The sequence below is a fragment of the Lolium perenne genome, chromosome 3 (genome assembly GCF_019359855.2).
Source record: "Lolium perenne isolate Kyuss_39 chromosome 3, Kyuss_2.0, whole genome shotgun sequence".
NCBI classification, from domain to species: Eukaryota; Viridiplantae; Streptophyta; class Magnoliopsida; order Poales; family Poaceae; genus Lolium; species Lolium perenne.
The window spans coordinates 52691121-52706492 of record NC_067246.2 but is presented as its reverse complement, the minus strand read 5'-3'; the positions used below and the strand labels follow the sequence as shown (position 1 = coordinate 52706492).

At 44.0% G+C, this 15372-nt stretch overlaps 2 protein-coding genes across 6 annotated transcripts; one reads left to right on the top strand and one right to left on the bottom strand.

Moving 5' to 3' along the window:
* Positions 1 to 94: 94 nt before the first annotated feature.
* LOC127341255 (uncharacterized) lies at positions 95 to 1225 on the bottom strand. The gene is made up of 3 exons (XM_051367062.1): positions 821 to 1225; positions 633 to 722; positions 95 to 515 (listed from the first exon to the last, which is right to left on the bottom strand). The coding sequence occupies exons 1-3, from the start codon at positions 1175 to 1177 to the stop codon at positions 360 to 362; spliced, it is 603 nt and encodes a 200-aa protein (XP_051223022.1). The 5' UTR covers positions 1178 to 1225; the 3' UTR covers positions 95 to 359.
* Positions 1226 to 8475: 7250 nt separating this feature from the next.
* LOC127341257 (uncharacterized) lies at positions 8476 to 14791 on the top strand. Of its 5 annotated transcripts, none has more exons than XM_071827949.1 (13): positions 8476 to 8644; positions 9427 to 10308; positions 10431 to 10517; positions 10607 to 10730; positions 10819 to 10934; positions 11047 to 11184; positions 11448 to 11672; positions 11798 to 11876; positions 12218 to 12327; positions 12562 to 12714; positions 13760 to 13927; positions 14019 to 14097; positions 14317 to 14791. In XM_071827949.1, exons 1-13 carry the CDS (start codon positions 8498 to 8500, stop codon positions 14337 to 14339), a joined length of 2331 nt encoding a protein of 776 aa, XP_071684050.1. In that variant the 5' UTR covers positions 8476 to 8497; the 3' UTR covers positions 14340 to 14791. The 5 variants fall into 5 exon arrangements, with proteins under 5 accessions (XP_071684050.1, XP_071684049.1, XP_071684048.1 ...); XM_071827948.1 differs by having other exon boundaries at positions 11798 to 11918; positions 14320 to 14791; XM_071827947.1 differs by having other exon boundaries at positions 11798 to 11918.
* The last annotated feature ends 581 nt before the right edge of the window (positions 14792 to 15372 follow it).

Below are 15372 nucleotides of genomic sequence, written 5' to 3'. Positions count from 1 at the left end.
TTATCATACAGATGCCTCCTATTTGCAAAATTTGGCTGTGGTGTGTTTTCACTTCTCAGGGTTTTCAATTGTACAGGGCATGCCATGCTCGATCTTCAAAATTCGCAATAATTTTCCCTTTTGTGCAAGACAGTGGACAAAGATTCAGATCACACTGAAGAGGCTTATGCGATTTTGTTCCTTGAATAGTATTCTAAAAAGGATTCAGTTCCCTGAGTATCTTCCATGTACCTCAGCAAGACAATCGAACTCCTCAATTAAGATAAACATAAACTAAACTAAACCAAACACATTCACTATCATTTAGTCTTGGTTAATCGATTCTCTGTAACCGAATTTCCATTTGTTGAATAGCCACTTCAGGCCCAGCTCCAACGAGGATCCAAGAACTTGATGAGTTTCAGACTAATCCTGGAGAGCCACTCAAAGAGAGGAGGCCCCAAGACCCTGACGAATTTCTTCGCCAAGAAACATCTCCATGACCCGCAGCTCGCGCTCGGTATCATGAACCCGACCTGCAAGAAACAAAGAAACCCAGCCGATTCAGTCAGGACCAAATTTCACCAAATGCTGTTCTCGTTTGCTGCAGTACAACAACGCAGCACCAGTGAGTAAAAGGTGTGGCAATGTACCATGATGCGAAGCGCCGCGGCCACGGCGAGCGCGGCGAGGAAGCACAGCGTCGTCGTCGTCGCCGTCGCCGGCCACATGAGCGCTCGATCCTGCGGCGAACGCACACGACAATAAGGAACAAGAATGTCAGGCCAAGAAGATGGATAAACTAGTTGGGTAATCATGGAGGCGTTAAGCTTGGACGAACCAAGACAGAGAGGATCGCCGGAGCGCGAGAACCCGGCTTGGCAACGGCTGCGGCGCGCGGCTGTGGCGGCGTCTTCCTCCGGCGCAGAAGGGAGGGGACACGCGGCGCTCGAGCAAAGCTGCTCCGCAGGAAGCGGAGGAGCTTGAGGCCGCGCGGCTTCTTGTCTGGCTCGGGGTCGCGGCCGCATTGGGAGGTGACGGTGAGGTGGAGGCTGCGGCGGACGCGGAGGAGGAAGGAGAGCCGCTCGCCGCCGTGGCCCCACCCGGGGAGGACGTTCTCCGCGGCAGCGCGGATCTCCAGCCCGCCGCGGTACCTCAGGCACGCGGTCACCGACCACGTCGGCGGCGGCGACGCCATGCCGGGGTGGTTCGAGGCCCTCACTGAGATGGAGCGTGAAGAACACAGTAGTAGTAGTAGTAACTTTATTTTTAGAAGAACTGCGTGAAGAATAGTTAGGCCCGGACACAAACGGTTTCATCTTTGAAATCGACCCGATCTTCAAACACTTCCTCCATTCCTTAAAAAAAACTTCCAGCTTTATCTTAATAGGAAAACGTGAAGACATGTTTTAGCTATAAATTCATCCGTATCTAGAAAATATTACCATTTGTTTTTGAAAAAAACAGAGGGAATAAAAATAATCAATTACTAGTTTTTAAAAAAATCGAAAATAGTATTCTAAAGCTTAAAAAAATCTAAAAACAAATCTAGATGTAGGCAATGTTGAGTTCTATCACTATGTAAAATTTGAACCTGAGATACCTTATATTCGAGGAATCACAAAAATAACAAAAGTTGTCATACTTTGAGATTGTGAGAGTTTGTAATGCTCGCTATTGTAGATATTAAAATTTGTCATTTTTGTACAGTCTTGAATACAAGGTATTTCAAGTTTCTATTTTACACTTTGATAGAACACAAGATTGTCTACATCTAGATTTATTTTCAGATTTTTTTAAAAAAACTTTTTTTTTTTTTTGAAAAACGAACTACACATAGCTCGAGCTAGGTTTATGGTTTCCGGAGGTCATGTTTGTTTTTTAATCAACAGGGAGGCCATCTAATTCAACGGAACTCGCAGGAAAACAAGTTTTTGGGCTTTGCATCACCCATATGTGTCTGAAACTGAAATAAAAGCAGTTGAGACTGAAAAGTAGCAAAAACAAGTATGCGATCTCAGCTAGAGGGATATATACAAAGCCCAAGACGCATACACCGACTAGGGAAAAACAGAAGCTTAGGATACTAAAACTTCAAAAATCAAAACGCAAGAAGAAGGCACCAGTCTCGAGGGTAGAAGATGGAGTAGTCCAAGTGCCCAACATCGTCGGCTTCTTGAAGACATGGGAGGAGCTCCGATCGCATTTGTCTTCTGAAAGAAGGCTTGCCAGTCGGGAAGATCCATTAGCCACTTATTAGTTCAAAGTGTAGGGTTCCGTTGCAGAAAACAAAAAATTTCTTACGACAAAACAACATAGCCAAGATCTATTTTGTACAGATTCAATGTAACTGAGGGGATCGGTGTTCATACCCTTGAAGAATGAAAAGCCTAACATTCACGATGATCATTTGTCGATCAAGTTGTACGTCGACACCGATCTCAAGGTCGAGAAGAATTCCAACGATGAAGCGCTCCAACTGTCGCGCCTCCGCAGTTCTACACATGTACGGTGTATAGACGTCTCTCGGGCTCCGGACTAGCAAAGCAGCAGAAATAGAAGATCCGGACCGGTGTTCCAGTAGCACGATGGCGTGTGGGTGGTGGGTAATACCTCAATCCTACGTACATTCCAAACTTCGGGAACAAACGTGAGGGAAAGGAGAGGGGGAGAGAACTCAGCCGCTGGTGATAGTGATTAAATATAGTCTCACGGTCTAAGGATTAGATTACAACATTTCATGCTAGTACTGCAACGCTGAACTTTGTGATTTGATCACATTTTGCAATACCTTTATGGCTGTGTGTCCATCATGTTCTCTTGCATGACTCCATTATTAATGACAACTTGGTCCATGATTAGAAAACCTTGATCATCTTATTAATCAATGGACTATAACAATAGAGACGGGATTTTTGTTTACATACCACACGTGTATTAATATTTCCGCTTAATAAAGTTATAGCATGGCATAAAACTTATTATGAACAAACACAAATAAGATAAAAAAAACATCTTTATCTATTTGCCACTAGGGCACATATCCAACACAAAGTTCTTTTTTAGTGCAACACATTGCCACATAATTGGTCCACAATTGTCGATGTGTTGTCCTTGAATATAATTCGCCACCTTTTAACTGAATTCATCACCATTCTCATAATCTGATGCAAGTTCAACCAAGGTTACTCATTAAAAATCATATCATTTCCGCAATTGACATGAAATCTTCTCCTAATTAAAGGAATAAAAATCATCTCAAAATAATTCTGCCAATTTTTTTAGGTATAATGCATTGAAAGAATAGATCAATGGATTCATTTTCAGCAGAAAACATGCAGCATTTAGGTTTGTTCAAGTTTCTCTTTTTTAGATTGTCTCTAGTCATCAGTTTGTTATGAGATACAATCATAAAATCCAGAGAAAAGTGTGTACTCTAGGGGGTATATAGAGATTCCAAACAACACGAATGATAATGGAGGTGGCTCCTCCAAAATTCAAAATAGCATAAAGAGAGGAGGTGGAATATTCACCCTTATTTTCATACTGCCAAATTAGAGCATTGGTATCATCAAATGACAAGACCTTCCGGTTGATATTAATGTTGCATAAGAGAAGGAGAAAATTTTCCTCTAAAAGTAAGCACAAGATTGGTACCATCTCTGATTTGCCGGATAGTTTTATTATGTCCATTGCACATGACATAAAGAGGAAAATTTTGTACTAGTAGAGATGATATACCAAACCAAGTATCTTCCCAAAATCCAACATTGCTGCATTTTTTCTATTTTCTATCTATAATCAAATTGGATACTTTCCACGGTCCACATAACTCCTTTCCAAAATTGAGAAACCCCCAATTTTCTACTATGGAAGATATTAGGGCATATACAATGGGGTGATGTTAGCCTTCACTTACGCTTGCCATATTGGGTGTTTTTTGCTTAGTTAGTTGGAGAAAAGAGAATGAAGAAATAGAAGATTGCCTTTTTCTTAGCGAAGAAATGATCTCTTACGAAATAAGAGAAAATTGTTTCCTCTATTATATCATTTGTCTTTTCTTAGCAACATAATTTACTAATAAAATTTAATTAACACTCATTTATTGCTAGAGATGACAACATGTGATAATGCATTGTACCACTTATATATATTAATTTCTCTAGATGATGTGGACTGCTAAGAGGAAGTGTATCTACCCTATGATTGTACATGCCCAAACACACCCCCTACACACACCTAGGAGCACCCCTTCCTGCATATCCATACAAGACCTGAGTAGGCGGGTCGAGGTCCTACGAGGTACCCACTACTCGGAGTACCCTCCCACCAAAAAAAGTTTGAACTACAACGTCATATTTAGCATCAACTAGAGTTTCCTAGAGCTTCCCTTTATCTTTAGAATAACTTTTGATCCATGATCCTAGCAAAGACAAATTAACATTTGCCAAGTCAGGCCCCCCTAGTCTCCCAAACTATTTTTTCTTACACACCAATTTCCAATTAACTAGATGAAGCTCTCCGGGACTCTCAAAATCATTCCAGAAAAAGGCCATAATTATTGATTAGTCAAACACATTTTTACAATCATGTGTGATCAATGCTGGCACGCATGGTCGCACGGTTTGATTTGATTTTCCAGGGCATTCTGCATATATTAGCTGCACACAAAACGAGCTGTTAATCCAAAAGGAATTGATTTGTTAAACCGAAGCTCAAACCGTGGTGTGATTGAGCGACCGTTTGCGTCCGCCGTGACCGGAAATGCGTCTGGGGCCTGTTCCAGCGGGGCGACGCAAAGTGACCGGGCCGTCCGCCGCGACGCAAACCTGGCCCAAATATGCGCCAGGTTTGCGTCGCGGCGGACGCTCGACGGTCGCGGAAAATGTCCGCCGAAAAAGACGTATGACCTGCGCGTCAGTGGCTGGAGGGCGATATTATTCCCGCCACTGGCCATTCCCCTGCGCCAAATTGGAAACTAGACCGGCGCGAGCAGGCCAGAAGCGATGGACGTCCTCGCCGCCGCAGCTACCGCTATGGATGCGGAGCAAACCCTCGCACCCGCCGCCGCCCCACACTCCCCCGTAGCCACGGCCATAGCCACAATGGACACTGCAGCTCCAGCGGAAGCAAAGCGGGCCGCCGACGGCGGCGGCCGGGAGGCAAAGCCGAAGGCGGCAAAGAAGGTGCTCTCCCCGGAGGAGAAAGTCCTGGAGGCCGCCAAGCGTCGCGGGCGGCGCAAGAACCAGAAGATCAAGACTGCCGCGGCCGCCAACCAGCAGGCCTGGCAGATGCAGATCAAAGCCGACGTCGCGCAAGTAGCCCTCCATCCGACCTTAGCGGAGGGCTACATGATCGTCAAGAGAGAGGGGATCGCCGGCGTCGCTCCTCCGGCCTCTTCGGTCAGCTCGGTAAGTTCCCAGCTGCGCCCTGGAACTCCCGCTCCCTTGTAGGGCCACGCGGCGTCGCGGTTCGCCTCCGGCCTACCGCCGGTGAAGTTGACCGGGGCGGCGGTTCCCGACCTCAATCGGACGCCTAGAAGCGGTGACTCCTGCCCGGGCGCGACACAGAAGACGCGCCAGGTGCCGGAGGAGAGCATGCCGCAGCCCCGCATCCTGTTCGACGAAATGGCGCCGCCTGCCCCGACGATGGACGACCCGGTACGTGAGCTCTGTCAATGTGTGCGAGTGCCCTGTATCATGCGTCTGATGTCCGGTCGTTCGTAGGACTATTGGAAGGACCGCCATGATTCAGACATCCAGGAAATTATCTACGACGGCGGCTTCATTCGCGATGATCGGGCCTGGACAGGCGCGCATGATGCGGAGGACATCGAGACCGCAGGGCTGTTCGGCACCCAGCAGACGCAAGATGCGGAGGACATCGACACCGCACGGCTGTTCGGCACCCAGCAGACGCAGCCAACACCCGTGTGCGTGGACGACTTCGACGACGCGCCAACACAGCCCGCCACCAAGAAGAAGGGGGAGAGCCGCAGGACACAAGGCTTCGTCGAGGAGGAGGACAAGTGTTTGTGTGAAGCGTGGCTGGCAACGACCCAAGATTGCATCAATGGCGCCCAGCAAAAGGGCAAGGTCTATTGGGCCAAGGTCTTACAGCAGTACAACGAGACCAGGATGCACCCGCCCTACCATATCATAGGCCCTCGGACGGGGGAGTCCCTCCGGAAATCCAGGGCATGGTTCATGAAGAAGCACGCCGAAATCCGCGCGCGAGACGCCTGATCGCCGCCGCCGGCGCCGGCGCCATGCGCCCAGCACCTTGGCCTCCTTTTGGACTTTTTTTTTATTGCTGTTCAGGCCTTGTTGTGCCCCTTTTGCTCCACTTTGCGCCGTACGAGCTGCAAAGTGTGATGAACTTGTTTCAGCCCTCAATTTGCGGCTGTAATTTCGTGCAAAGTCGACGCTATTTTATGTTTTTTGAATTCTGGCCTGCGCCCAAAATACGTCGCGCCGTTGGAGCCAACCCCAGACGCAAACGGACACACGATCATTTCTCTGTCCGGCAGGCGACGCAAACGGACGTCCGCGGATATTTTGGACATCCGAAATCCGTCGCGCCGCTGGAGATGCCGTGAGGCGGAGCCAGTCGAAGCGTCGAACGGTACAGTCAAGCGTCCGAGTGTCAGCGTATGGGAGAAGGGGCAAGAGGCGTTGCCAGCTTTCCTTCTGCTGGTAAAGCTGGCTCTTTTGCAGTTCAGCCCCTCAACTCTCATGCTTCCACAGTTCACATGCACATGCTCCTTTCCTTTTCACCGCTGCACCCATCGTCACTCCTAATCTGGTTTTATCATCTTTTGGATTTGAGACAGGGTCATGTGACATTTGTGTGTAGGCGGCCGGTCTTGGCCTCTTGGGGTTTTGTATGCTCCGCGCGTGACATATCGTTGACCGCACCGTGACTAAAGCTATTCCTTCGCTTTTTTCCATGATTTTATGAACGCGGAACATTCTTTGACTTGCTACTAATATAACGTGCTCAACAATAAAGATACCCATACATTATTATTAGGGTAATCAGTATACAATGACCATCCAAAAACGTAGATGATCCGACCAGGCTCATTGTTACATACTTACAAGTTTGGGCATTAAAACTATCAAGCACATCCATTCCTTAGTTTCACAACTTACAAACCATGCATTTTATTTCTAAGGCAAACCAACTCACAAGGAATTACTTCCACTAACAAGCACAAACTCTTCTACTCCCTCCGATTCATATGAGTTGCTGCTGATATAGATGTATCTAGATGCATTTTAGTTTTAGGTACATCCATACTAGTGCCAAGTAATATGAATCAGATGGACTAACTTTTCTTGTCGCCACTAAATGCACTATCAGACCAAATTGCTCCAGACCTTACACAATTCATCAAACCTCATAGTGCACTTAGGAAAACAATCGCTCATGCCCCAGGGAAGACTCACCGTGCTCATTGTTGTTCAGTTCATCGAGCTTTCATAGGCAATCCAAGCTTTGCCACCCTTAATAGTCGATCCTGAGGTTTCTGCAACAGCTCACGAGTAGTGGCATCCACTCCGCAAAATCGGCATATTCAGCAAGCTTTCTGGCTCTATCGTAGTGAACTTTTATGGGATGTTGGGCACATCATTAGCATCAGCATGACCTCTACTACTATAGAGTAGACAAAGAAAGAACTCTCAACAATGAACCACATTAAGACATGTGTGGTCAATTGACCACATATGTTTTTGACAAATCCTTTTGTATGCTAGTATAAATCAACAAAATAATATTTAAAATAATATGTTTTCTATGTATCTATATATTAGAAAAGAAATAACTCGGATACTATTAATCTGTGCGTAGATGGAATTGTAAAAGAAAGAAAATATATGTGAAATGACGAGCTCTACAACCCTACAACTAACGTGCTCATTCTACAAGTCGGTCCATTTTTTCTCACTAGTAATTTAAGTTAAAAGAACCTTTTCAAGGCAAAGGGAAATTCATGATTAAAAAAATGTTTGCAAAATTCTGAAGGAGCTTGGTTGCAGTTCACGTGCAAAGTAATGTGTCACCACGAAGATCGACTAGAACGGGTGGGAATGCAGGAGGAGGGAAGATTGGTACCGCAGTGATATTGTGTGGTACGTCAGGGTTGTTTCGGAAAAACTTCAAACTGCCTCGGGGAACGGGATGAAAGACTGCGCATTTCCCGTTCCAAGCTCTCTCTCTTGCTCTGACGCTCATCAATCCTGGACCAAAAGAAACTAGTAACAAAAGAAAAAAAGAAAGCACGGAAAGGTGAAGCGGGTCAGGAGGAGGCGGCGTGCGTGAGGCAGAGGGAATCGCCGCGAGAACCAGCCAGTGTAGGATCCCCAACGAGAAAACGAGAGGGAGAAGGATAGGAGAGGAGGAGAAGGAGGAGAAGGCGGAGGAGTTGGAGGCGGCGGTGGCCGGTCGAAGACTGCGCTGCCCGGCGGCGAGGTAAGCCAGCGGTGAAGAGAGGCGCTTCGCGTCCTGACTCCCGATGGCGGGCGGGAACGGGGGCAAGAAGAGGAAGAGGAAGAGGGGAAGACGGATGAAGAGGAAGCCGGGGAGTTCGCCTTCAAGCTCGGCCTCGTCGGATGACGCCTCACCCCCACCGGTGGAAGAGGAACGGCGCGGAGGACTCGAGGTAAACCCGGGCTCTCTTCAGCTCAGCGCGCGTTAAGATGATTCAAAGTAGGCATCTTTGGATTGGCAGAAGAGGGCTTTCGTGTCCATTAGCACATAGCCCCGCATACATATATGGTTGTGCACGCTACCGTTCTCTTTGGCCACTTCGAAAAGTGGATGCTTTCTTAGAAAATACATGGATGCTCATCATGGTATGCCATGTGCAGATGCAAATTTTGGTCAAAGGCTTTACCGAATTTGCTTTACTGATGGAAAATGTGTATGGGCATGTGTTTGCACTAAATTTTGCAATCCTACATGTTATATCATGGTGAACACCCATCTGTTCAGAAAGTTACACAATTTTTGAGAAATGCTAGTTACAAATCTCATTGGTGTTTCTTGTATATGTTCTTTCGTGTGATCACCGTACCTGCCATTGGTTCAGTAGGTTATATTATGATCTGCCTCTCTGCAATTATACTTAGTATAACAGGCATCATATCACCTTGGAATTGTAAAATGCAAATTGATGTTACCTTGCACATCTGAGTTTTGATTATGCCAGAAACAAAGTCATCTTGGTATGTTGCTCAGTAGTCGTCATTCTTGCTGTTGGGAACTGGTTTTGGTGACCTTTCTTCCATGAACTATTTTCCCATCTCACAGAAATGACATAGTGTATGTAATATAGGTCTAGAAATTCTCAGCTTGTTTTCGTCATCCATACTAGCTCTTTGTTCGAATCTAATTCATATAAACACGCCTAACTGGTATCAATATTTTTTCTATTTGCAATAGGTGTCTGGTGGTTTGCCAGATTATGAATTTGGTTGGCACAACTCCTTGTTCGTAGGAACCAAGGGTAATGTCGACATTCTGGGATCAGTCCGTAATCAGCTGCTCAAAACATGTTTCCTTTGTGCCATTTTGTATGCGGCCGAACAAGATATCCGCAGTTGGCTAGCAATTGAAGAACCTGACCGACAGCCAGATATCTATTTCGATTATGATACCTATGTGACACAGTATGAGACTGAAATCAAGGCCCTTATAGGGCAGGTTCAGAGTTCTGTTTACCGTACCAGGGAAGACAGGCCAAAAACTGCATTGAAGATCTTCCTAAGAGATGGAGTCATGGCGTACTCAAAATCAAAGGAATGGCCTGGTGGGAAGATAATCAAGATCTCAGACTTTCAGTTGCACAAAGATATGATGTTTGAAGATTTTGAAAATATCATAGCTAGTGGTGGCTCGGTTATCGGTGGGTTCCCAGTTAGTCCAGAGTTCAAGGACTTACAACCAGATGCAATATACGAGTTCAGTCCACCTGGTGTAAAGAGACAGTCTATGGGTGCCCACATGGTCCAGTTTATTGGTACAGGCGCTGATGGGGGGAGAGAGTTTCTTGTTTTCTTGAACTCCAAGAAACGGCCCAGGAAGGATGGTGTCGGTAAAGTGTACTTCGATCAAATTTACAGTGGTGTTTACACTTTGCAGTGCCGTGCTCCACCTCCTCCATCTGACGAAACAGGCTTGATTGTGGCCGGCCCTGATGATAATGATGGTACCCTGGGATCATCTGGGGCTGCCCCTGATGGCAACAAGATGTCAAGCTTCTTCAGTGCCCCAGATGGCAACAACACCTCGAGCTCTACTGCTCCCACCAAAAGCTTGTCCCAGGTTGGTTTATTAACAATGAAATGACTGAGTGAATTTTATCTTGTGGAAATCAATTAGTCAAGATATCTTTGATTGGTTTTGGTAGGAGCTTCTAATACGGTTTTGCTGGATTGCATTTACAGGTTCGAAAATGTATCAGATATGATGATGATACAATCTCTTCTTCTTGCACCATTAAAATAGACGGTTGGGTTCTGTCTGCACCAACGGTATTGACATAACATTTTTCTTTTATGCTTTTCCTATTTTATGTATAAAAGAACTCATGTTTGCAAGTGTTCTGAATTTTCATTTCCAGCTATTGGTTGAAGACATCCAAACTAGGACATGTGCATCTATTGTAAAGATTGATGGGATGTCAAAACAATTTGAAGCAAACCTTCCTCCTCCCCCTGAATCTCTCTTCTGTGTAGCAACAGAGAGTAAGAATTGTGATATTTACGGCTGCGCAACTAATTTCTTTTGCACCTCATAGATTCTTCACATAACAATTTTTTAATTGTTTTGAAGAGCCCTGGAAGAAGAAAATCCTTGGTGAGATGGCTACAGTGACTCGATGCTTTGTTCCTAGTAATAATATGAATGATTGGCACTGCATTAATGTTCTGCTAAAGATCTGTGATAAGGTATAAGGTGCAAACAGTTGTCTCTATCTGATGTTCACTTATAGTTTGAGTCAACCACCTCATTTATACATGGGTTACTTTCTTATATAACATCCTAATTCCTGTTTATTAGCTTGGTGGACTGAACTCTAAGCTGGCATTGGAGCATCGCCAGATGATTCCAATTGTCAATAAGATACCAACATTAATATTGGGAAGGGATTTATCTCATGGCTCCTCGGGCCTATCAGATATACCATCAAGTGCTAGGGTACGTTTTGTTCTATCTTCGCATTATTTGCATCAAGCTAAGATATAGTATTTTATATCCATTGAGTACTCTTATAAGCAGTTGCATAGTTAATATTGTTGAAATGTGTAGCCCGAGAGGACATGAAGTCGCATTCGTGAATTTTATGTTGATTTTATCACTTTTTCATAATACTATCTTCTTTTGTCTTTCCTTTTTTTTAATATTTCAGTTTTCATAAATTCGTAAACCCAAACTCTGATATGGTTTTGCACGTCTTAAAGAATCAACAGGGGCGAAAGCACAAACGGCCTATCTCATCATCTGGTCAAGCTAACAGCTCTGGTACTATGAATACTACTGGCCCCATCCCCAGCTTGGCATCCTCAAACCCATTCACAAACACCGTACCAATGCCATTGATGCATCATAATGCCAGTATATCGAGTCACTTAGCTGTTTTAGGTGCTGACGCAGCAGGGGCTAGGGAATCACCAACTGACCAGATTGTAAGTTGGTCACTAGTTCAAATTATTTGGACAAACAGATATTATTAGCCAACATTGATGTTGGTGAGCTAGCTGGGAGTATCATTGTTTTATTGGTTGATACTTTTGTCCCTTGATTTCTGTAGGTTGACACGTATCGCTTTCGAAAGGATGACTGTTTGGGACATAAGGTGGACTCGTTCTTCTCACGTGATGATTTTTCAGGTCCGAGAGACGCTCGAGGACGTTGCATGGCTTGTACTAAAGGTTTGATACTCTGGTCCAGCTGTTTAGTCATAAGGCTTATGACAATTATCTGCACTGGTTCCCTTGGTCAGCCGTGTATAGTATAGTATCACTGGTCTATTAAATAGGTCCAATCGGGTAAACTCAACTAGGTCAAGTTAGCATGAAAACAAAGTGCCATGCGGACCTTCGGCCCTTTACAAACAAGAATTACCTAGAAACTGTAGAATTAAATTGTTGGCTCATTGTGCTATTGTTACACTATTTTAATTTCTATCAGACTTTTTATTTGTATTCAATTTTGCGTGTGTTTTACGCAGGGTTCACTTTCCGAGAGATTTATTCAGCTGGGGCAAGCGCAAAGAAGGTTGCATGCTTTCACTCATTATCAGATGGAAAGCTACTTGCTACTGGGGGTCACAATATGAAGGTAAACATGCATATTCATACTAATTACAGTACTCATTCAAATGGATTGTACGAGTTGTGGAGTCCTGCATGCAAGTTCGTCTATTTGTTCTTTCTGGCAATAATAGATTTTTGTATATCGATTGTAAGTCACATAAATGTTCGGGTTCTTTTTTTATAATCTCTATAGTTTTCTTCTTTATTCATGTTGTTAATTTTAAAATAAATGACATTTTGTTTTCCTTTTGTGTCCCAGTTGGGTAGGTTGCCAGTAGAGCCTGCTGCCTTACGAGATTGCAGTGAAGATGTTGGAATGCTGTTTCATTCGACTTCCCCAAATCCAAATGTCCCATACTGGAGACCTGAGGGGGTAATTTCTCGTGCAAAAATTGAAGATATAAAGGCAATGGTATGATATTTTCTGTTCCTATGCTGTTTTCGTACTGGGTATTGCTTGAACGCTAAGCCATCTTTTGCTCCTCAGTCCTGAATTTGTCCATTGAGTGTTATTGTAAGTTGTGGCTACTTATGCATGACATCATATTTACAACGAGATAATCATGACTTATTTATGGGATGTTTCTTAGGTGCCCAACTTGTGCAAATCATAAAAAAAGTCGTTAAGTGCCGACTAGCTGAGAACAAACTACAAATGGTAATTTAGAAGGGCACCATGATCATGCAGAGATAATATATGGCCCTGACCTAATAAGAATGCTACCCAACAATAGTCATCATGAGCCCATGTGTGGCATCCACTATCAATTCGGTAATAGAACATAGTATGAACAACCCTGAGTTGTAATCGAACTCTGATTTTTTTTACCTGGATAAATGGTAGTAGGATACACTGAGGAAAAATAATGCTGCTTCAGAGATTGGGAAGTACAAACACCTTACACCTGATAAGATCAACTGTTAAGATAAGGCAATCGCTGTACTCTTTGCAAAATGATATTTGCATCTTCATTGTATGACGTGATTTTTCACTGATTGGAACTGATCTTAGCTGATGGAAATTAATATGCACAGTAAGAAAATTTGACTTCACTTAGAAAATTATGTTGACATCATCTGCGCATGTAGAAAATAAATAAATGAGTTACCCAGAATCCATATGAAGTTTTTTCTTCTTCTCTGCTAATAGCCTAATGTGAATAATTCATATGCTTTTCTAGTGTCTAGTGCTTCTCTTAATGTGTTGGATGTGCTAGCAAATGGTTAGTCAACTGTACCCAGATTGACCATACATCGGTACATGTAAGTTGAACAAGCCCCTATCAATCTAGTAAGAGAACTTGTTCCATAACTTCATTGTGCGTATTACTAAGTAGTAAGTTTTTAAGACAGCTTTCTACCTGCTAGCCCGTAAATAAGCGTTAAAATAAAACTTCTCCGCAACATCGTTTTAAGTTGAGAATAATATTTCCATGAACTATATTGTTTGATTGTAGGCAATATGTCATAAAGAGAGTGTGACACTGTATGCAAACATGAGTCTTTGTAAACTGCCCGTGGGTGATGGTGAAGGTGCTTTGTCAGATGCTCTCAGGTGCAGATTGTTGCGACCTGATTGGGCAAAGGCTTGCTACCGTCAAGCTCCAGCTCACATGCTACTCAAGGTGCATCTAGCTTGGACGTATGTTCAGTTAGCATTTCAAATTTATCTTACAGCAGTCTGATCGCGTTCCTTGATTTTCTCTGCAATCCCAGGAGTACGAGCAAGCCCGTGACGCTCTCTTGGATGCACAAAAGTTGGATCTGGGAATGCAGAAACTGAGAGTGAATTACGGTAACCTACTCTCTTATGCTTATCTGTTTTGAGCGTCTTCCAAATGCTAGTATGGCTTAGGTTCGCAAAGTACGTTTATACTGATAAGATGCAGTTGACTGTCGTGCGAAATGACTGAAGAACTTCTGTTTATTAGCGCCACTTGTGTCTGTTAGAGTTCCGTACAAGAGTTTTTTTATGTTAGAGCTGATATTTCCATTCCATCCGGTTGAATTTTAGCAGGAAGGCTTTGGAACTCATGAAGAATCCTCCAGTGGAAAGTGTGCAATGAGGCGCTGGCGTGGCCATTGGACCGCAGGCTGCAACTTATTTTTCTTTTTGATTTTGACGAATCACCGTTGGAAAAAGCCTTGCCACCTTTAATTCTTAACTGACGACAGTTGGTCAGGAAGACAAAATACATTGAGGCTGCAACACATTCCACTTTTCACTGAAGTAGAGTTTTCAAGAACTTCTAATCCTTGCATTTACAAAGGAAATTCATGTGAATCTTGCTTGTGCGGCGGCTAATACGACTTCGGACGAAATTGCCCGTGGATTGTACCGGCACTTTTCTGAGAAGTACTCTACTGCTCGTTTATAATTGAGGTGTGTTAGTATGACCACTGACCGTGCTTATTTGGGTCACAGGGTGGACGGAATTGTTTTTGTGTCCGTTGTTGAAATTACTCATTTTGTCCGTCTTTTGCACAAATCACCAACTTTACATGTAACTAGATGGAGATGTGAGCTTTGCCCTGCCGGCTGCATTGTGTTTGATCACTATGTGATACATGTCGCAGGTCTGTAGGCTCGCCGCCTACATTGTGTTCGACCAGTACGTGATAGGTGTCGTGGGTCTGCATGTGTTTCTAGACATGTCACTATCCTTTGTAACATGTTTTGCCGTCGTAAATAAAATAGAAGATATATTAGAGGGCTTTGTTGCACTGGTGAAATCTACATTGTTCAGTGTCTTTTGGTCATGCTTTGCTGCAGCCTATGGAATTAGGCTGCCATAAATTGCACACTGATATGTATGATACATTTATTTAGCTAGAAAAGGTATACTGTAGTAAGTACAAAGGACCAATTCAAGCTTCATCACGAACGAAGTTCGTAAAACAACATGCATAACTCACATTAATGCCGTTACATTAATATTACAGCTGTGTGTAGTACTCAATAACACACAACGTAGTGCCACGGAGATATGAATGGGAGTAACGTGTTAGGTGGCCCTGTTTAGATAGGAATAAGGAGTTTCATCAAGTGTGCTTAGCTCCTCCCAAAAAT

Coding starts and splice junctions, on each gene's coding strand:
- LOC127341255 (XM_051367062.1), bottom strand. CDS start 1,177: ATGGCGTCGCCGCCGCCGACGTGGTCGGTGACCGCGTGCCTGAGGTAC. Junction 723..820: donor CGGCGATCCTCTCTGTCTTG/GTTCGTCCAAGC, acceptor CGTTCGCCGCAG/GATCGAGCGCTCATGTGGCC. Junction 516..632: donor CCGCGGCGCTTCGCATCATG/GTACATTGCCAC, acceptor TGTTTCTTGCAG/GTCGGGTTCATGATACCGAG.
- LOC127341257 (XM_071827947.1), top strand. CDS start 8,498: ATGGCGGGCGGGAACGGGGGCAAGAAGAGGAAGAGGAAGAGGGGAAGA. Junction 11,673..11,797: donor AATCACCAACTGACCAGATT/GTAAGTTGGTCA, acceptor TGATTTCTGTAG/GTTGACACGTATCGCTTTCG. Junction 12,328..12,561: donor CTGGGGGTCACAATATGAAG/GTAAACATGCAT, acceptor TTTGTGTCCCAG/TTGGGTAGGTTGCCAGTAGA.